The sequence below is a fragment of the Pipra filicauda genome, unplaced genomic scaffold, assembly GCF_003945595.2.
Source record: "Pipra filicauda isolate LSUMZ 115617 unplaced genomic scaffold, ASM394559v2 scaffold193_size2426894_pilon, whole genome shotgun sequence".
Lineage (NCBI taxonomy): Eukaryota > Metazoa > Chordata > Aves > Passeriformes > Pipridae > Pipra > Pipra filicauda.
Genome location: NW_024104302.1, coordinates 250,921 through 271,260, shown reverse-complemented (window position 1 = coordinate 271,260; position 20,340 = coordinate 250,921). Strand labels below are relative to the sequence as shown.

Sequence of the window (20,340 nt, the reverse complement as noted above, 5' to 3'; positions counted from 1 at the left end):
GTTTTTCCCGCTCCCGCCTTTGCCCGGTCCCGCCGCCCACACTTCGGCGCGGCTTCACCCGCGGGCAGCGCGCATGCGCCGCGCGCGTCGCTCGCGTGCCGTGCGTGGGCACGTCAGTGCGGCGCGTCTCCACCCCCCGCCCCGGTAACCGGGGCAGTGGCGGCGGCGGCGGCTGCGGGGCCGGCGGTGAGTGAGGGGGCTCCGAGGGGGCACCGAGGGCAGCGGGGCCGCAGAGCCGCCCCGTCGGGTCCCCCCGCGCGCCGGAGCCGCCGGGGTTGCGGCCTGGCGACGGGCGCGGGCGGCTCGGGCCTGCCCCGCACAAAGGGCCCGCCCCGCGCCGCGGCCCCGCGGGCGGGAAGGGCCCCGCGCAGGGCCCCGGGCGGCCGGGACAGCGCCCGCCCGCGACTGCCGGCCCTGCCGTGCTCAGGGGAGCGGGCTCCCGCCGCCCTTCGGCCGCGGCGCGGCCCTGGGGAGGGGTCCGGGCAAGGGTCCGTGCCTCGGGAGCTCCTTCCCGCGGGACGGCGGTCGCGGGGAAGCGAAGCCTCGGGAGGTTGCCCGTGATCCCTGTACTCGCTCGCCGCTGGCGCCGCGGGCAGACTGAGCACGTCTTGTGCTTTCGTGGCTGTACGGGAAATAAAAAAGTGGTTCTCCTTATTTTCTGCGGTAGTGGGAGGGGAAAAAGAAAGTGGATAAGTACAGGTGGATAAGTACAGTGAGGAAGGATCCTTGCAGTCAGGTTTTAACTCAACGGTTTTAACATAAAAGGTTCCCCTGTCAGCAGCAGAAGTGCAGCTCCACCTCTCACCCCTCTGTGGCACATTTTGAGCTCTCAGCTGCCGCAGACCCGCAGGTGTGAAGGCCACAAGGTGTGTCAGGGCTCCAGGGTCAGTCCCTGCCACGCAGAGCTGAATAGCAGAATTGTCCCTCAGATCTGCTCCTGAGCTCTGGTCTAGACTCGAGGTTTATTGAGCAAGTCCCAGGCTGGTAAATGTTCAGTACAGGGAGCAGCAGCACTATTTACCTTTGGATTATTGTGAAGTTGTTCCTCTTGCCCACAAGTTCTGATCTCATCAAGGATTCTCAGTGTGAGGATTTGTTTAATGAGACTTGTAGCCTTTGGACAGCTGATTATAATGCACTGGAAAGCAGTGGGTGTCTTGCTGTTTAGTGCCTTACAGGTATGATTTACTTGACCATGCAGATAATTAAATTATTCAGAATGGAAACTCTAAATCTTAATATATCAGTTCAGTCTTCATCTTAGAAAATCAAGGTCTGGGTGGACGTGGTAGGTGTAGTATTTAAAATATGGTTTGAAAAATGTAGGTTGGAGACCTTATATATTATCTAGAATATATATACACACATATATATACACATATGTATGTGGCTGAAGATGCTTTCTTAAGAGGAAGGAGTTGACTTTTTGGCAGAGGTGTGTCTGGTCTCACGAAGAAGCTGTTTGCTGCTCTGGGCCCACTTTTCTAGAGGTTGCAGGAGTGCTATTTACACTCAAGGATGGGACTGTGGACATGCAAAATATGCACCAAGCTGACTTTTCATCTCTTGTTCCTCCTGATGTTCAAAGTTCTGGCCCTGAGGTTGTTTGTCTTGGACTGCAAACAGATAGGATAGGTAACATCTTAAATATGCTTAAGTAAGCCTTGAGGGACATGACCTTTTTTGGAAAATAAGCACTTGGGGGTTTTTTGTCTCTGGAACTGTGGATGTGTTCCCACTGACAAGAAAAGTACAGAACCAAGTCCTCTGTGGGAAGCAGATCAAACTTGTCACTCACATTTCCATAGCTGGTGTGATCCACTAACAAGAAAAAATCGTGACAATTATCTCTAACCTCCTAAAGCAGAAAGGGCATTAATTTGTCTTTTCTCATTTTAACAGGTACATTGAGGACATCATGAATTGGAATAAAGGTGGACCTGGTACTAAGAGAGGCTTTGGGTTTGGTGGATTTGCCATAACACCTGGGAAGAAGGAGGAGCCCAAGCTGTCCCAGCAGTCCCACAGCGCTTTCGGAACAGCCGGTTCCTCGGCAGCCTTTGCAAAATCAGGGCCTCCTCAGCTGCCTTCCTTCTACAAAATTGGGTCAAAGAGAGCGAATTTTGATGAAGAGAATGCGTGAGTACAGTCATGCCTTGTGTTTATCAAGCTGTACATTTTACTGTTTTAAAGTTTCCAAGGACAAGGGAGGTATCCGTGACATTTATATACATACATATATATATAAATATACATTAATATATTTAAAGGACTGTGAGATACTCCAGCAGCCCACAGAGAGCTCTCCTCCTCCAGCCTTCCCCTCTCTAGAACAGATCCCAACTGAGCCCCAGTCAGCTCAAGCTTATTCACTCCATGGTATGTTCAGAGTTGGAGCCAAGCAGGAGAAATTTGGGTGTCTTTTGCACAGGGAAACGAATATTCAGCTCCACAGTTCTTTACTAGCCCTTCTGTTGGCTGCATAAATGGATAAATTAAGGCTGAGAGAATTGAGATTGTTCAACCTGGAGAAGAGAAGCTTTGGGGTGACCTGATTGTGGCCTCCCAGTGCCTGAAAGGAGCCTGCAAGAAACATGGAGAGAGACTATTGACAAGGGCCTGGGGTGACAGGGCATGGGGGAATGGCTTCAAACTGAGGTTTGGATGGGATATTGGGAAGGAATTCTCCCCTGGGAGGGTGGGGAGGCCCTGGCACAGGTTGCCCAGAGAAGCTGTGGCTGCCCCTGGATCCCTGGAAGTGTCCAAGGCCAGGTTGGATGGGGCTTGGAGCAACCTGGGCCAGTGGAAGGTGTCCCTGCCCATGGCAGGGGGTGGGATGAGATGGACTTTCAGGTCTCTTCCAACCCAAACCATTTCATGAAATCTGTCACATGGAAGGGGGGATGGGTCAGAAAAGCATCCCATGTCCACCAGCCCGGGAGAGTCACTCAAGAAGATCAGTTTTGTGATATCTGTTTGTCCTGCAACCACTTTGACCTTATGACATGAATAACTGTAGGTAAATTAATAAATCTCAACTGTCCATCCTGACTTTTATTACCCGTGTGGGAACCCTGACTCATTCAGAAGCCATGAAAGACAGCACAGTGCTGTAAACTATGTGCTGACTGGGCTGTTGGTCGTTTCTTTTCAGGTACTTTGAGGATGAGGAGGAAGATTCCAGCAATGTGGAATTGCCCTACATTCCCGCCGAGAATTCCCCCACTCGGCAGCAGTTTCATTCCAAGTCAGCAGACTCTGACAGCGATGATGATCCTCTGGAAGCATTCATGGCTGAAGTGGAGGCAAGACCCGGCTCGGGAAATGTTTATTCATTGGTGTGGCCACAGTCAGGAGCAGCAAATGCCACTCAGGGCTTTGGCAGCTGCAGTCAAAATGTCATTTAACTTTGTTTTTTGTGTGTTAGGACTCAAAGGTGGGTTAGGTAGGGAGAGGGTGGATCTGATTTACAATAACTTAACTGCTTTGAGCACATCAAAACAATACAACACAGAGCTGTGCCTGTCTCTGGATATCAGACTGAGGTTTTCTGCATTTTTCACTGCCAGAATGTTAATTATTTGTGTTTATCATGGGCTGTTTCTTAGCTACAGTTCTGTTATGAGCGCAGTGTTTTCAGGAGGAATATGGGTGATTTATTTTTTCAACAACACTGCCACAAACTTAAGAGTATATAACTTCAAAGGTATTAGTAGGAGAATTTATTTAGGATAATCAGATATGGAACACGAGCAAGTTTAGCCCAAAAAGTGTCATCTCTGTGACATAATGGTCTAGTTATGCAGGAACATTTTCCCCTTCCACGTTTTATCATCTTGGTCTTTTTAACATATGATAATTTTATGACCTGTTAGGATCAAGCTGCTCGAGACATGAAGAGACTCGAAGATAAAGACAAAGAAAAAAAGAACGTTAAGTAAGTTCTCTTTTGTCATTCCCATCCCTGCTTGTCTTGTGTGGTGCTGAGACAATTCCAATGCATTTTTGTTGATGATGGTTGTTCTGTAGACAGAATGATATATACCTAGTGAACAGCATTAAACAGTGCATGATATTCCCTGTGGGTAAAGATTCTGTGCTGTAAAAATGGGATAATAGGAGGGAAGAATCCATGGCAGCATCCTGTGGTAAACTGCAACAACACTGAGAGTTATCCCACGCGAGGAGCCTTTCTAGGCCACAGAAATTGGGGCAGCACATTGTACTCCTGCCACCTTCCAGAGCAGCCTGGATAGTTTTTCTTCTTCCCACACCCTTGGAAAGATCAGGATGGTTTAGTTTAAAATTGCAGTTATATGAGCAAAATAACTCAGTGCTGCTGTCCCTGAGTCCTGGAGATTCTTCCAAACTTCAACTAGGTTTTAAGACATTAAAGCTGGTATATCAGGTAGCATGTGATAATTGGGATACTAAATTTGGAGTTCAAAAGCAGTTTAAATTTTTGCAGCTGTTTTGAGCAAGGGAAATAGTTCTGCTGTTGATTCTTGATAGAAATGTCAGATACATTGGTTAGAACTTGCATTGCATGGGGTTGATCAGATTATACGTGGTCCTGAAACAGAACACCGGATCCAAATCACCACCTGGGGAAGTTCTGAACTGGATTTGCTCTTCCTGGCTCATATTCCTCTTCAGTTATGAGACTTCTGTAGCATCAAGAGCTTTAGACCAGGATGATCTTTGATGTGGCTTCTACTGGGAAGACGGAGTCCTAACCTTTCAGTCTCATTACTAGAAGTAAAGAGAAGTCTTGCAGGGTCGCTGTTATGGTTGGCACCAGATGTGAAAACTCCATGGGTTGGGATTATAAATGTTACCGAGTTGTTAGTGTTGTGTCTTCCACGAAATCTGGAGCTCAGCACTAATCAAATGAAACTGTGGAGCTGAGTCTGTGGAACACTTGCAGGGAAGTTTTTTTTCTCCGCTTGTTTTTCCAGGGGTATTCGAGATGACATTGAAGAGGAAGATGACCAAGTGAGTTCCTATGCAGTCTTTCTATCTTCTTTTTTTGTTGTTTTGTTTTCTTTTACCTTCCCTCTCCAAACACATAACTGCAAGGTACAAACAAAACTCCAGTATCATGCACAGTACCCGGACAGTTCAGCAGGAAGCTCTAGGGGTCACCCTGCTGCCTCTACCCTTCTAGGTGTTTCAAGAAGAATATTAGGAGACAATTGCATTCATTTAAGAAGATTTTTTTTCAGTCAGTTTGAACTTCAACTTCCTGTACAGGTTTTTCAGTATCTGAGGGTCTCATCAAATTTGAAATGAGCACAGTCACCATGGGACACAGGGAGAGGCTGTTAGAGTGTGGAGGTGACTTGCAGTGGAATTTAGTGTCTGTTAAGGGCAAGAATCAGGCTTTTTGCTCTTCATTTTCAGAGGAACTCCAGTTCTCACTGGGGATTATAAGCATCGCTGTAACAGAATTAGTAAAGAGGAAAGACTTCATTTCAAAACATACCTTACCACTAAGTTGTAATTCATAACTCTTGTGTTACTGGCATTAATGCAGAGTTTGGCGGGGTTGTCTGGCCTCAAGGCCTTTGCTTCCAAGTGTAGCTGTGCCAAAGTTTGAGCAGAGGTGACTTACACTTGGAGACAGCTGTTGTTCCAGTCTATTGAGTGAATAGCTGAGAGACTGAGGGATAATCGACCAGGAAAGGGGAAAAGCCAGAGGAGTAAATGCATATATTTTTAGTTGAACCTTGCTTTAAAAGTCTGATCTTAAACGTTTGCTTCAAGTCAAGTGAGACTGGTGTTTTCTCCCTGAGAAAGTCTTGGTGTGCCAGTGGGATTCTGAGGGACACAGACATCTTTGTGAGCTGTGAGGGTGGCATGTGACAGTGGTGACAGGGACTTAACTTGGGCTTGTCTTGAAAGACTCTTCTGAAATAGTTTCTTTCACATTTGTTGTTGACTGTCTCAATGAAAATTAGATACGTTTTCATTTCTTAGAGTCTAGTCAGGGGAAGAGACTGTTTGGCATAGTGTGTTTAAAAAAACAAGCGTCATATACTTAGTAACATCGTGTCCTCTGGTTAGAAACCTGCAGCATTTGTGCTTTGTTCCTGTGGAAATAAGAATAGATTCCCTTCTATTGCTGAACATAACAAGACTTGGTGGAAGGAGTTGTTAAGCAGACATGTAAGAGTAGCTTGTTTTTAAGAAGCACTTTGTGGTCTAGCTGACACTTAGAGTTGTTTTCATTTGTGCTTACTGTCCTTCTGGACGGATCTCTTGGTGCTTATTGCAAGAATCAGTTCTAGTGAATGTGGCTGGTTTTTTTCCTCAGTGGTGGGTATGAAAGCAAGCAGCCATTTAGCATTTACACTTGAACAAACAGTGGTAATTTTGCATCCTATTGTATGTGATGGTGCTGATCTGTTTTGCTGCAGGAAGCGTATTTTCGCTACATGGCTGAAAACCCCACTGCTGGTGTGGTCCAGGAGGAGGAAGAGGATAACCTGGAGTATGATAGTGATGGGAACCCGATTGCACCCTCCAAAAAAATCATTGATCCTCTTCCACCTATTGACCACTCAGAGGTAGGAAGGGATTTTATTCCTTTTTGTTCTGTTTGAGGCTTTCCAGAAAGCAGGAGCTGAGGAGGTCCCATAATGTTTCAGTGCTGTCGTAGGTAAGTCACATTAAAGGTCCTTGAAGTAGCTTCATATTAAAGGAATGTACTTGCAGACAGTTAAGAACCTCAGAAAGAAAGGAATCTTGAATCTGGACTAACTTAGTAATAAACTACCTTGCAGATTGAATATCCACCCTTTGAGAAGAATTTCTATGATGAGCACGAGGAGATCACCAGCCTGACCCCGCAGCAGGTGGTGGAGTTACGGCACAAGCTGAACCTCCGGGTAAGCTGGACACAAAACTGTCCTGTCACCATCTTTTCCCTCCCATTCCTTTTAGATAATCTTAGTTTTAATGGAGATTTTCACAAGGAACTCCAGTTTTTGAATCCAAGCCTCTCAGACACCTGCAGTGACTTTTGATTTCGTGAAAGTCTCCTCTGGGGTTGTGGAAGTGGGCAGTGAGTGTTGCCAGGATTGCATGGTTGCACTTGGAATAAAGAACTCCAGAGCTGGGAATTAAAACTGGAAAAGTTAGATGCAAAAATTAGTTCTTTTGCCATTTGTGCCATGTTACTGGGGTGACTTTCTATGAAGGGAATTATAAGAACACCAATTTTACAGGGAGGTAATTGTGACATTTAGTAGCTCGTCTTGATTGACACTTAATCTAAATTTTCACACCTGCAAGTCCTAGTTACACAACTCCTCTGGAATTTGCATTTGTTCATAAAGTAAAAATCCATTTTCAGAAGCAGTGATACCCTGTTTTTATTTTTTGTACAGATTGCTCTTTGTTTTTCTCTTACTGTTCCACAAACAAAGCTCTTTTTGTGTTTCCAAGGTCTCTGGTGCTGCTCCTCCAAGGCCTGGCAGTAGTTTTGCTCATTTTGGATTTGATGAGCAACTTATGCATCAAATTAGGAAATCAGAGTATACCCAACCCACTCCAATACAATGTCAGGTGAGTGTTGCTGCTGCTCTAACATCTAAAGAAAACTAATCAAACACATGCCAAGGCCTCTTGTCCATATGAGGATGTGATAGCTACAGTTCTGATTGTCTGTTGAGAGTTGTCACAGAGAATTTGTGTTTTTCCAGGAAAATAGCTTTGATGTTTTTTAAATAGAGGTTTACCCACTTTTGTTCTTGGTAAGTGACCACTGTAAATATATCCATATCCTTTTCTTCATTTGTTTTTTGATGAAGACTGAAGAGCATTCAAGTGACATCTCTTCCATATAGAAATGTGTGAAAGCCTTGGGGGGGTTGTGTTTTGGGGGTTTTTTTTAGAAATTGTATTAAAAATAGCAGTAGCTGAATAAAGAGCCATCCACTGACAAATTTATTCCTTCAAGAGCCATGCAAACAAAAGGGAATTACTGCATCTGTAGATTGGTTGCCATAAGTAATTAAGGTTATCAATAATGTGATTTTAACCACACCACTGCTGATGCTTTTCTTGAGGTACAAAGAAGGATGTGATGCTGTGTCCAAGTGATGCATTTTAGTCCTTAGTATTTGTAAAACCCTGTGGTTGAGAGGTCCTTGTAGCAGCAGTGGGGATGAACTGAGGCCTTCAGGCCTTCAGCACTCAGAGTGGCTACAGAAAGAACAGGCTCAGAGAACTTTTAGTGTTCTTAGAACTGCACAGGGTTCATTTGTGCACATGTAACTGTATCCTTGGGCTGCTGTACTGTGCCCAAACATTGATTTCATACAGGATACCATCAATCCAACATGGTAATGGCTTCCAGCCCTAAAAACAGACTAATTCAGATCTGAACTTGGCAATAAAACTCTGTAAGCATTGACATATTGTTGCTGTGAGTCCTCTGTAATGTGCTTTCCTCTTGTTACCTGAGTTCTCATGTAAAGTCTAGCACAAGGATATGCTGAGGTAGGCATAATATGGGCTTAGAATCTCCTTCTTTTTAGGGTGTTCCAGTTGCACTGAGTGGCAGAGACATGATTGGGATAGCTAAGACTGGAAGTGGGAAAACAGCAGCCTTCATCTGGCCGATGCTGATTCACATCATGGATCAGAAGGAGCTGGAGCCAGGGGATGGTCCCATTGCAGTGATTGTCTGCCCCACCAGAGAGCTTTGCCAGCAGGTAGGTGTGTGGCATTCCTGTGTGTGCCTTCCAGAGTTCTTGGAGAAGAAGACAAAACTCTGGGCAAAAATTATCAGAGAACCTCAGCAAAGTGTTTAAAGAAAACTGCTCTGAGCATGAGTAGCGTGGCTCCAGCTCACAGCTCTTCCCTGCACCTTTTTCTTGAGGGATCAGGACAAATCTGAAATGTTAAATTTTTGCACAGTGCTCCCATGTTGTTTTCAAGTATAAGAATGCTGTGGATCCATTGCTACAAACTGTATGTGTAAAAAGATAGAGCCTGCAGGCTGAATTACAGTTGGTTTCTGAAATTACTAAAACTTATCCACGTGTTCAAGTATTCAGCCCTGAGGATTTCAGAATAATTTCGTGAAGTTATTAGCTGAAAGGTGTATTTCAGGAGCTGGGCTGTATTTCCAAGGCAGATGTGTTTTCTCAGAGCTGTCTGACGTGGCCTGTGATGTGTCTGTTCCCAATTCCCAGATCCACTCGGAGTGCAAGCGCTTTGGGAAGGCCTACAACCTGCGCTCCGTGGCTGTGTACGGAGGAGGGAGCATGTGGGAACAGGCCAAAGCCCTTCAGGAGGGGGCAGAGATCGTGGTCTGCACCCCTGTAAGTACCTGTGTGCACACAGGGCAGCTTTTTGTTGCTTACCTGAAGCTGAGACAGGTCTTTAATTCCAGAGTGATTCAAAATTAGTTGTCTGGTCACTGAGACCCGAGTTCTTCACAGGCTGTCAGGTGTTGAGAGCAAATCTGTCGAGTTTAATCTTCTCCCAAGAGAAACTGAGGAGGTTACAGAGCAGCAAGCGAGATCTGTTTGTGTCAGCTGGGCACAACACCAGCTTCTGATTGCTGAGCCTTAAATTCACAAAGAGAATTCCCAAAATGTCATGATCTTGAGTGTCATCTTCCTGAATCCGTGTGGAGCCAGTGGCAGTAACACTGCGGGGTTGAAACATTGAATCAGGATGGGTGTTGGTGCTGAACAAGCACCACTGACAACTGGTTTTGCTTATTGCAGAAACTTGTTGTGAACTTGGACAAAACGGGGCAACAAATGGTTGGAGAAAGTTTTATTGTGGCTATTTATTTGGTACCAGGCAAGAAAAGAAAGTATGAGAAACTCCCTTGCCAAAAATTGGGGGATTAAGCAGGCAGTTCACATTTAAAATTTAATTATAAGGAAGAATGGAAAATTGTTAAACTGTTAACCTTGAAAAAACAGCTATAAGTTCAGATTGTCGGGCATAGTTGATGAGAGTTTTAGGAATCTTTCTATGATTTGAATATTGACATTTCTAGACTGAAGCCTTGAGATATTTTCTGTTCAAAGTCTCTGGTAAGTGAGGATAAAAAGCAGTGAAGTGCTCAAAGGTTGTATATATCAAGCTTGTTTAAAATACACTTTAAAATCTTGGTTTTTTTTTTTTCTTAATAGGGTCGTTTGATTGATCATGTGAAAAAGAAAGCTACAAACCTTCAAAGAGTCACTTACCTTGTGTTTGATGAAGCTGACAGAATGTTTGATATGGGGTTTGGTAGGTATTGAACAAAGGTCACTGTTTTTGGAAAGCAGGGGTGTTCAGTCCCAGCTTAGTGGGACTGTGAAATGAAATAATGAGTGAGAGGCACTCATTCATCCCGTGGTTGTCTGTTAAATAAAGCAGTGAAGTTGCATTTTGAGTTATTCTCCTAAATAATGAGCAACAGTGGTGATTAGAGCGTTATTTCTTCTCCTTTGCAGAATACCAGGTCAGATCAATCGCAAGCCACGTCCGTCCCGACAGACAGAGTGAGTAAAGGTCTCAAAGTAACCTCCTGGGAGTCACAGGAGGCTCTGTGGTGGGGCACCAGTTAGGAGTCTGGAGCAGAGCATGAATTCCCAGTTCTGGACACAACCACACAAGGAGACTTGTGCCAAAGTGCACTGGTGTGACTCTGAGCGTGGGCTGTGGGGAGGGAGCAGTTGTGGCTCGTGGGGATTTGGCTGCTCCTCACTCTAATCCCTCCACTGGCTGCACTCAGAGGAAAGCTGATGAGCTGAATTCGTGTCCATAATGCCTCGAAATTCAGTGTTCTGAGCTGCCATGAGAGAAAGTTCCCAGCAGTGCCACGTATTATCAGCGTTCCAGGTGCCAGGAAATGTGTTCCCACGCTTTGAGGCGTTCTGAGAGCGATTGATAATTTCCATTAGAACCTGGAAAACAGAACTCAGCCTCCAGATTCCTCAGGAATAATCCAGGCCCTCGTTCACAACATCTGTGCTGTGTTTTCACAGTTCTGAAAGCAAGTTTCCATTTCAAACCCTGTTTCTCTTCCAGCTCTCCTGTTCAGTGCCACGTTCCGTAAGAAGATCGAGAAACTGGCCCGGGATATTCTGATCGACCCAATCCGGGTCGTGCAGGGAGACATTGGAGAGGTAATCCCATGGTGCCTGTGAGACAGTCAGAGCAATGAATTGTTCCGTTTCTGGTCTCTGAAACTGAAGTTAAACTGCAGCAGTCATCGTTTATATTTAAGAGTAAATACTTCGTGCTTAACAAAAAATAGTAAAGTTTTGTGTGTTGGTTTTTTTTTTATTTTATTGACCTTTCTTCCAGCAAATGTAGTGGTGGAAGGTTTCATCAAGGAGGGAAACACCACTAATGAAGTGATTTATTTTTTAACTTTTTTGTATTAGGCTGAATCATGGGTATATCCTTTTATTTTGTCACAAAAATATAAATAAACCCATTAGAGCTCTATTTATTTTCTCTTATTTAATTTGCAATGATTTTTATATTTTTATTTATGTTGCAATGAAGGATTTGAAGCTTAAGTTGTAATGTCTTTCAGCTGGGTTATGTGGGAATGTTGATGCTGGACTTGCTTGACAGTAGCAGCTGAACTATCAGCAGGCTGAGGATTTGGTGGGAAGCTGATGAAGTGGGCAGAGGGAAACTTGCTGTAGGGAAACTTTGCTTATTATATATGAAAGCTGTTGAGAAATTTCACAGGATGCCTTCAGAACACTTCTTTTTTCAGCAATTCTCTGTGTTTATTTTTTCCATCAGGAATATGATGTTACTTTATAACAAAAAAATAATGGCTACCTGAAGCCCCTTCATTCTGGGAATTTTTCCTACTAAATTTTGCTTATGAAAAGAAACAGCTTTCCCAGCTCAATCACAGGGTTTTTATTCTTTGATCTGAATTATTACTGTATTATGAGAGCATCATCCTTGAATTAAATAATATTGAACCGTGTAAAAATTAAATCTTTCAGGGAAACTCCCCGGTGGTGCTGGGAGCTGGACTGCACGTTTATTACTTTTGATTCAGGGTGCACAGAGAGCTTGTACCTCCCCTCTTCCTGACTCCAGGGACATTTCTCCCCTCAGGCAAACGAAGATGTCACTCAGATTGTGGAGATCTTCCCCTCTGGCCCCAGCAAGTGGAACTGGCTGACCCGGCGCCTCGTGGAGTTCACGTCCTCCGGGAGCGTCCTCCTGTTTGTCACCAAGAAGGCCAACGCAGAAGAACTGGCCAATAACCTCAAGCAGGAGGATCATAACCTGGGGCTGCTCCATGGGGACATGGACCAGAGTGAGAGGAATAAAGTCATTTCAGAATTCAAGAAGAAGGGGATCCCCATCCTGGTGGCGACCGACGTGGCAGGTGCGTGACGTTCTGGGAGCCAGCCCGTGCACACCGTGGGGATCAGCAGAAAGGCAAACTTGTTTCAGTGGAAGGCAGCCAGGTTGGCTTCTGCATTTTCAGAGCACTGTGTTCCAGGTGCTTTTCAGAACCATAGAACTCTCTTGAGTTGGGAGGGACCCACGAGGATCATCAAGTCCAGCTCTGGCCCTGCACAGGACACACCACAAGCCTGTGAATGACAGCATTAGCAAGGGGGGTTATTTTTAGTCTCCTAATGATGCTTGCATTAGGCTGATGTATTGTTTAATATACAGAAGGAAAATAAGCTGTGTCTTAAGGATGTTGTTGCTATTCATTCATCAGCTGACATTATACATGTTTAAATGAAGAGGTGAACACACTTGAAACCTGCACTAGAACAGCTTTTGTACACAGATGTCTGCTGAACAAAGAGTGAACTTTGGTGTCCTCTGATAAAGCCCTCTGTCTTCCTTGGAAATACAGCCATATGAAGAGATCCCTTCCATTTCCAGTCCTGTGAATTTGGGGATTGGTGTAACTTATATGAAAGTTAGACAAGGTGTTGCTGCACTGAAGAGTTTTAGAACCATAGAATGGTTTGGGTTGGAAGGAACCTTAAAGGTCATCTCATTCTACCCCCTGCCATGGGCAGGGACACCTTCCACTAGCCCAGGTTGCTCCAAGCCCCATCCAGCCTGACCTTGAAGCCCAGGAAAGGTGTATTAACCGAGATGGGTTCCTGTGGAAACTCCTTTGGTGTGCTGGAGCAGAATGAGGTGACAGGCTGGTATGAGTGGGATTGCTGTGAGTTAACTGGGGATAACCACACTTCCCCTTATGTTGCCCTTTATTCCAGCTCGGGGGTTAGACATCCCTTCCATCAAGACTGTCATCAACTACGACGTGGCTCGGGACATAGACACCCACACCCACAGGATCGGCCGCACCGGCCGCGCGGGCGAGAAGGGGGTTGCCTACACTCTGCTGACTCCCAAGGACAGCAACTTCGCTGGGGACCTCGTCAGAAACCTGGAAGGTGCCAATCAACATGTCTCCAAAGAGCTGTTGGATCTGGCAATGCAGGTATGGATGAGTAGAGGAAGGTTCATTCCACGACCAGCACAAAACCAGGGCCGGGGGACTCGTTTCTGGCTCCATCGTGTGTTAGCAGTGTCCTGTTTTAAAGTAGGCTTCCCAGTGTTTTTAATGGCCTTTGGCAGGATCCATGGGTATTCTGGAACACAGTGTGTGATCTATTTTGGGGCCAGGCACTGCCCAGGAAATTAGGAGCTGTAATCTGGCTGATGCCAGTGTCTCATTACAATCAGATTTTCGATGCACTTTTATGGCAGGCACCTGGGAGGTGCAGCTGAGTTGAAAGCTAAACTAGAAAACAATTACAGGGACATTCCCTCTTGTTGCTTGATCACTCCATGTGCTTGGCAGTGCTCTCTGGCAGATTTGCTATATATAGGGATGACAGGTAGCTGCAGCAGTTGTGCTTGTGCCACTGAACTCATCAGCTCTTTCATTTTTTGTCTTTTGCTGCCTGTGTAACTGCAAGAGAGGGAAGGCTTTTTGGTCATTCCCAAATTCAGAGATGGATTAGCATGCCTGTGGCTTCATTGCCAAGCATCTTGAACAGCAGCTGCCAGAATAAATACTTTTTCTGAGGTACAGAAACAGCAGAAGGGACAGAATTTATGGGGCAGAGCTCCTCAGGCTGCCTTTGAAAGGAGAGTGTCAAAGCAGAATGGTTTGGCCAACTGGCTTCTTCAGATTTGGAGACTGGAGGGCACAAAAAGAGGTGCAGCCAACCATTATTTAAACACCTGGGAACAGGAGGTCTGGTTGGGGTGACATTTCCTGGCCACTGCTTGGTGCAGGAAGTTTTGCTGACAGACCCTCATTTCTCTTCCAGTGAGCAGTGGGCTAAACCAGTGAAACCAAAGCATGAGCAAGTGCAGAGCTCCCAAGTGATGGCACTGGAAATTGTATTGATTCCTGGGTTTATTAGAATGCAAACCCCCACAACTTAAACATGGATGGAAGTTGAGGGCATAAAATCAGTTTTCATAGAAAGCATTTGTAGCAAAAATCTTCAGACCCACGTGACAGAAGTGGCTACAGCAGCTGTGTGGTTGAACAGAAAAACAGCACTTACGTTTTTTATTTTCAAATGCTCCAAATCCTTCTTTTCTGAGCCTCATTACATGCATTTATGAAGCTCCTTATTCCCCGTGAGGAGAAACATTTGTCCTTTTTGTTACAGAATCCGTGGTTCCGGAAATCCCGTTTCAAGGGAGGGAAAGGCAAGAAGCTGAATATTGGTGGTGGTGGCTTGGGGTACCGGGAACGCCCCGGGCTGGGCTCAGAAAATTCTGTAAGTAGAGATGCTGAAGAGGTTGTTTACAGGTTCTTGGAACTTTTACACTTAGTATTGATTGCTCTTTAATTTAAACAATCTCAGTACTGGATTACAGCCTGTGCTTTCAAGGGTTTCATAGCTCAGCATCTTTCAGAGTTGGTATCAGAGATCTCAAATGAAACTCTCCTGTGCTGTTCTCCTCTTGCCAAGAGCTGCCCTCCTTGGGGCCAGAGTGATCCAGAAGGTTTGCAGGTTCTTCCCAAAATAGACTGTCGCTGCAAAATAAATGCTAATAAATGACTTGAAAAGCCATTTCCAGGCTGATTCTTGGCAGAAAAAAATCTTGCAGCACTGGGGATGCTTATTGAGGCACATCTGTGCTAGGAAATGAGCTCACTGCCAGTGTGTACAGGGGCAGAGCTGTTGAAAACATGTCATAGAATCCCAGAATGGCTTGGGTGGGAAGGGACCTTAAAGCTCGTCCAGTGCCACCCCCTGCCATGGGCAGGGACACCTTCCACTAGCCCAGGTTCCTCCAAGCCCTGTCCAGCCTGGCCTTGGACACTTCCATGTCCAGCATCTTTCCAAAAGCCACAGCTGGAGCCTTGTTCACACTTTGCCCTGGCTGTGACCTGTGTGAAAAACTCCATTTGATTCCATTTTACTTTTAATTGCACTATAGGAGCTGGAAACTGCAGTTAAACTGTTACCTGTCACTCACTAAGACTTAATGCTTCTTTACTTCATGGTCCTCGAGGTCATGGCTCTGCTGCTCAGGACTCTCACAAGTCTGTCATCCTTAGGGGATGAATTTCCTGGGTGCAGGGTCAAGGTAGATTTGGAGAGTAGCTGAACTGAGAGTGTCTGTGTGGGATAAACCTCTGCAGTTGCCCTTTGTGTTTTTGCACAGGACCGTGGAAACAACAACAGTGTGATGAGTAACTACGAGGCCTACAAGCCATCCACGGGGGCCATGGGGGACAGGCTGACAGCAATGAAAGCAGCTTTCCAGGTTGGTTCCATCACTTGGACTCATTTTCTCCCCTGAAAATGCAGCAGCCCCGTTGATTTCAGGGAAGTTGAGCTTGGTAGTTGTGACCGTGTCGCTCGGAGCACTGCAGTGTGAGGTGGTGGAATTCGTGTGCAGGCTGGACTGAACGTGTTTGCACAAATTTGCCAAACTTGCTTTGTTTTCTGCTGCCTCTTTGCTCTTTTTCCCTCCTGGATTCTGCTCCTTGGCTTGATCCTGTTGAGGTTGCTTAGCAACAATAGTGTAATTGCAATCCAAAAAAAGGGGGAACAGAGAAACTCTTTCTCTTCAGTGTGAAAATTAACCCCACCATATAGGAGCTCCCTTGTTTCTGTGCTCTGGTAGCAGATGCCCGTTACTAATTCTGTGTTCATAAGCACAGCAGGAATGTAATCACGCCAAGATTTTTCCAGGAACTCTGTTTCCTGGGGGATCTCCCCGATCCAAGGCAGGCTCGTGAGCCCGCGATCGCTCCCCGTCCTGCAGGGCAGTGCAGAGCCAAACCTGCTCTCTGTTCTCTCCCTCCCCCTCTCCTGCAGTCCCAGTACAAGAGCCACTTTGTCGCCGCGAGCTTAAACAACCAAAAGACTGGGAGCTCTGCCGCCGGTGCCAGCGGCTGGACCAGCGCCGGGAGCCTCAACTCCGTCCCGACGAGTTCGGCGCAGCAAAACGCCGCCAACCCCGACGGCCCTGCCGCGGCGGCCAAGGGCGTCCCGGGCTTCACCAGCACAGGGACTCTGAGCAGCGTGCCCACCTTCCCGGGGGGAGCACAGGGCTTCAACAACACAAGTGCCAGCACCAACAGCCGAGAAGGCGGCGGCGGCGGCGTTGGTGGCATTGCCAGAGAACGGTACAACGACAACCGGAACAGTCGCCACAACGAGGTCCCGCGGCGCGGAGAGGGCGGTGGTGGCCGTGCCGAGGGCGGTGGTGGCCGTGCCGAGGGTGGTGGTGGCCGTGCTGAGGGCGGTGGTGGCCGCTACAACGATGTCCAGCGCCACGGCGAGGGCGGCGGCCGCCACAGCGACGCTCCCCGGCACGGCGAGGGCCGGCACGGCGACATCCATCGCCACGGCGAGGGCCGGCACTTCACCGACTTCCCGGGCGCCGGCGGCCGCAACAACAGCGGGGACAGCAGGAACAGCAGCGAGGGCAGGAGCAACGAGAGCAGGAACGGCGAGAGCAGGAAGGAGGCCAACAGCCGGGAAAACAAGACAGATGGTTTCGCCGTCCCGGAGCCCCCCAAACGTAAGAAGAGCCGGTGGGACAGTTAAAAGCCGGGGTTTCGCAGCCTGGAACCTCGGCAGGTAGCGTTGTCTTTTTCCAGAGGATTTCTTAGGGGTTTCTGGGAACTGGTTGTTGAGCAGCTGGGGGAGGAGAAGGAAACCACGAAGGCCCCCGTGCCAGTCCGGGCCGGTACATCTGCGGCCAGACCCGCTCGTGACGTGCACACACCACGCGTAGTCAGAGAAGTCACTTTGGTAAAGCTCCCTGGGCTCTGCTTTGAAACACTCAGTGCTCGAGTGACTGCTGGATTTAAACAGATCTTCTTGACAAAAGGAAGCTGTTCCACATCCTGGGAACATGGAGAAACTGTTGTCCATAGAAGTATAAATTAGTCTTTTCTTAACCAGCGTTCACATTTACAAACCAGTCCAGCCCACCTAGAGATGCTCAGGACCTGCCTGGTAGACATTAATCCCTCAGCAGTTTGGTCAGTATGGTGAGTTCTTCCCCCATCTCCTCTTCACATATTCTCTGATTCCCAAATAATTTGGCCTCCTGGTTGCCCTTTACCTCTCTCCCCATCAACTGAGAATGTATGAATTTACATTGCTGAAGGTGGGATGGAGCAAGTTGATTTTTTTTTTTCCCTTTGTTTTATTTTTTATGGAGCTGTTCAAGGGATCCTTCTCCAGCCCAGCAAACCACAAATTCACATGTAGTGTAGGTTGGACTCCCTGGCTTGTCTGTGGTCAGTACATCACTCCCAGTCCCATTGCCCAGGTATTTTTTTCCTTTCAAAGAACCTCTTCTTTCCTAATATCCTTCATTCTGGTGGAAGCCTGCATAGCAAACCTGTCTCTCTGCTGTGCCTATCCACCCTCTGTTCTGAGAGGGTTGAGTGCTTTCTTCAAATTAAAAGCAAAAAAAGGGAAAAGAGTGTAGATCCAGCACAACAATCAGAGGCTGGAGCCCCCCAGGAAGCGTTGCTAAAGGCAGAGGCTTCACTCAGAAATTCAGGGATCTGCTGCTCAGAAGCCTTTAGGGAGAACCCAAAAAAGCAGTGAATGAAATGGAACAGCTCAAATCTGGCCCCATATTGAACACATATAGGAAATCTGTAAAATCTTGCTTGCCCATTTTTAACTCGTGTGTATTATCCGTTTTTTAACTTGGTTGTTTGTTTTGTTTTGTTTTGTTTTTGCCACAAGGTAGGGAAGAACTTTTCTGTTGGAACGTGTCAGCACCCACTGCTGGCTCGTTTCCACTGGAAGAAGTATCAGAAGCTGTCAGGGTTTTGTGACATTGTGATGTTTTTCTTTATCAGCTGTGCATTTACTTTCTGCTTGCTCTAGTAAATGTTTTATTACTGGTACAGAAATATCCAGCATGTGCTTTTTTATTCTCCTCCTCCTCCTCTGGCTGCTCTGGCATGTGGATGGAGAACTGACTGCCTGGGGATTTGACTGTGTGTGTCTCTTCCACCAGGAGTTGTGGGTTGTAGTTGATAAAAGACTTCCTGTGGGTTTTCTCAGTATCTTTCCCCCCAAATTGTTTCACAAGCCCTGTTTTAGCTTCAAAGCCTCCCGGGGAATAGGTTGTTCTCCACTTTATAAAAGGAAGGGATACAGCCCAGGACATGTGACTCATCCCAGCTTTTCATGGGGTCCTTGGCAGACCTGGAAAGAGAACTCGGCAACAGCCTCATGATGTGACTTACATGGGAACTGACTTCAGTCAGGACACCAAGGGATTATTTGGGCCCCCTCACTAACAGCTCTGTCAGTTGGAGTTTTATAAAACAGCTTCCAGAATTCCCTCATCACAGTCCAGGCAGGAGCCTCGTTGCCCTGGTCTGAGCTCTGCACATTTGGTGTTAAGACAAGTGTGTTCCAGGGCAGCTGTGGCAGGGGTTTGCAAGCTGTTGTGTTCCCCTCCTCACCCTGAAGGTTTATCACTCTGCACAATTAAAGATCAGAGTTTCAAAACAAAATACAAAAATAGCTCCATGGTCTGAAGCTGCCATCTGCTCCCTCCCTTCCCAGATCCCAGCTCCCTGCCACTGGGAGCTGGCCCCCTGTGAGGCATATGCTTGGGTTTCTCCCCTTCTTTTTAACACTTCCCTCTGCTCTTTGTAGGATTATTGAAATTCCTCACCCCTCTCTCAGCTACCAGGAGCCTCCTGGGAGCTGAGTGAGTAAATATTGAGCAGTGACAGAGAGCTACCAATGTCAGCTCTCAGGGCTGTGTCAGGTCCACAGGAGGGTTGATTCCATCCCCACAGAACAAGGGAGCAGTGTGAGCAGCATTCCAGCTGCCCTGAGAGGAAATCTTGCAGTGGCAGCAGTGCTGGTGTCTTCCAGAGAGACCAGAGCACAGCCCAGCTGAGCAAATCCCTTCCAGGGAGCTCAGGTTGGCTTGGAAATGCAATCCTTGGGACTCTGCTCCTCTTTCTATGCCTACACATCAGTCCCCCCTCTGCCTGTTTTCCCCCTGCTGCCACCTCCCAGCTGTGCCCTTCCCACAGGGAACAGCACTTGGCTCCTTGGTTGGGAGGTGGTGCCAGTGTCCCTCACCCTGCACTGTCTTCTGGAGCCTTTAAACTGACAGAGTAGATTTAGATGGGATATTGGGAAGGAATTCCTCCCTGTGAGGGTGGGGAGGCCCTGGCACAGGTTGCCCAGAGAAGCTGTGGCTGCCCCTGGATCCCTGGAAGTGTCCAAGGCCAGGTTGGATGGGGTTTGGAGCAACCTGGGCTGGTGGGAGGTGTCCCTGCCCGTGGCAGGGGGTGGAACTGGAGGATCTTTAGGGTCCCGTCCAACCCAAACAATTCTGGGATTCTGTGATTTGGGTTGGAATGAAATGGGCTTTAAGGTCTCTTCCCACCCATGGTATAAACCCATAAACACGGTGTTTAATTCATCTGTTGCTGTGTCCACAATGGAACACAAGGATGGAAACAAGCTAGACAGACTCTCTTTATTTGTTTTTAGCCTGCAGGGAGATGACAGGGCCACAACTCTTGCATGCAGGGGCTGTGAGTTCATGGATGGAGTGTGGGGGATCCAGGCATTTCCTGCACCCTTCCAGGCCATGGAACTTGTCCTGCCTCCCTCAGCCCACCGTATCCCAGTGACTCCTGCTCCCTGTTCACACCATCCATGAGCTGGATGTGAGTGAGGGCAGGGTGGGCTGCAGAAGGGCTCTGGGGGCACTCTGCTCTCCCAGGCTGGACAAAGCTGGAGCTGGTGCTCCAGAGGCAGGACTGTGAGCTCATGGAATCGGCTTTACACACGCTGGAGAGGTAGGAGTGAGCATGGAGGGTTGTTCCCTGGT

General features: G+C 47.2%; 1 protein-coding gene across 1 annotated transcript; it reads left to right on the top strand.

Moving 5' to 3' along the window:
* The first annotated feature begins 85 nt into the window (after positions 1-85).
* On the top strand, positions 86-18,385 carry DDX42 (DEAD-box helicase 42). Its single transcript, XM_027747486.2, has 18 exons — positions 86-186; positions 1,903-2,139; positions 3,155-3,305; positions 3,876-3,937; positions 4,959-4,995; positions 6,420-6,569; positions 6,786-6,890; positions 7,450-7,569; positions 8,544-8,720; positions 9,204-9,332; positions 10,161-10,260; positions 10,467-10,514; positions 11,044-11,141; positions 12,103-12,379; positions 13,239-13,465; positions 14,655-14,765; positions 15,661-15,762; positions 16,320-18,385. Exons 2-18 carry the CDS (start codon positions 1,919-1,921, stop codon positions 17,052-17,054), a joined length of 2,850 nt encoding a protein of 949 aa, XP_027603287.1. The 5' UTR covers positions 86-186; positions 1,903-1,918; the 3' UTR covers positions 17,055-18,385.
* Positions 18,386-20,340: the final 1,955 nt, after the last annotated feature.

Coding starts and splice junctions, on each gene's coding strand:
- DDX42 (XM_027747486.2), top strand. CDS start 1,919: ATGAATTGGAATAAAGGTGGACCTGGTACTAAGAGAGGCTTTGGGTTT. Junction 3,938..4,958: donor AAAGAAAAAAAGAACGTTAA/GTAAGTTCTCTT, acceptor TTGTTTTTCCAG/GGGTATTCGAGATGACATTG. Junction 10,261..10,466: donor AATGTTTGATATGGGGTTTG/GTAGGTATTGAA, acceptor TCTCCTTTGCAG/AATACCAGGTCAGATCAATC.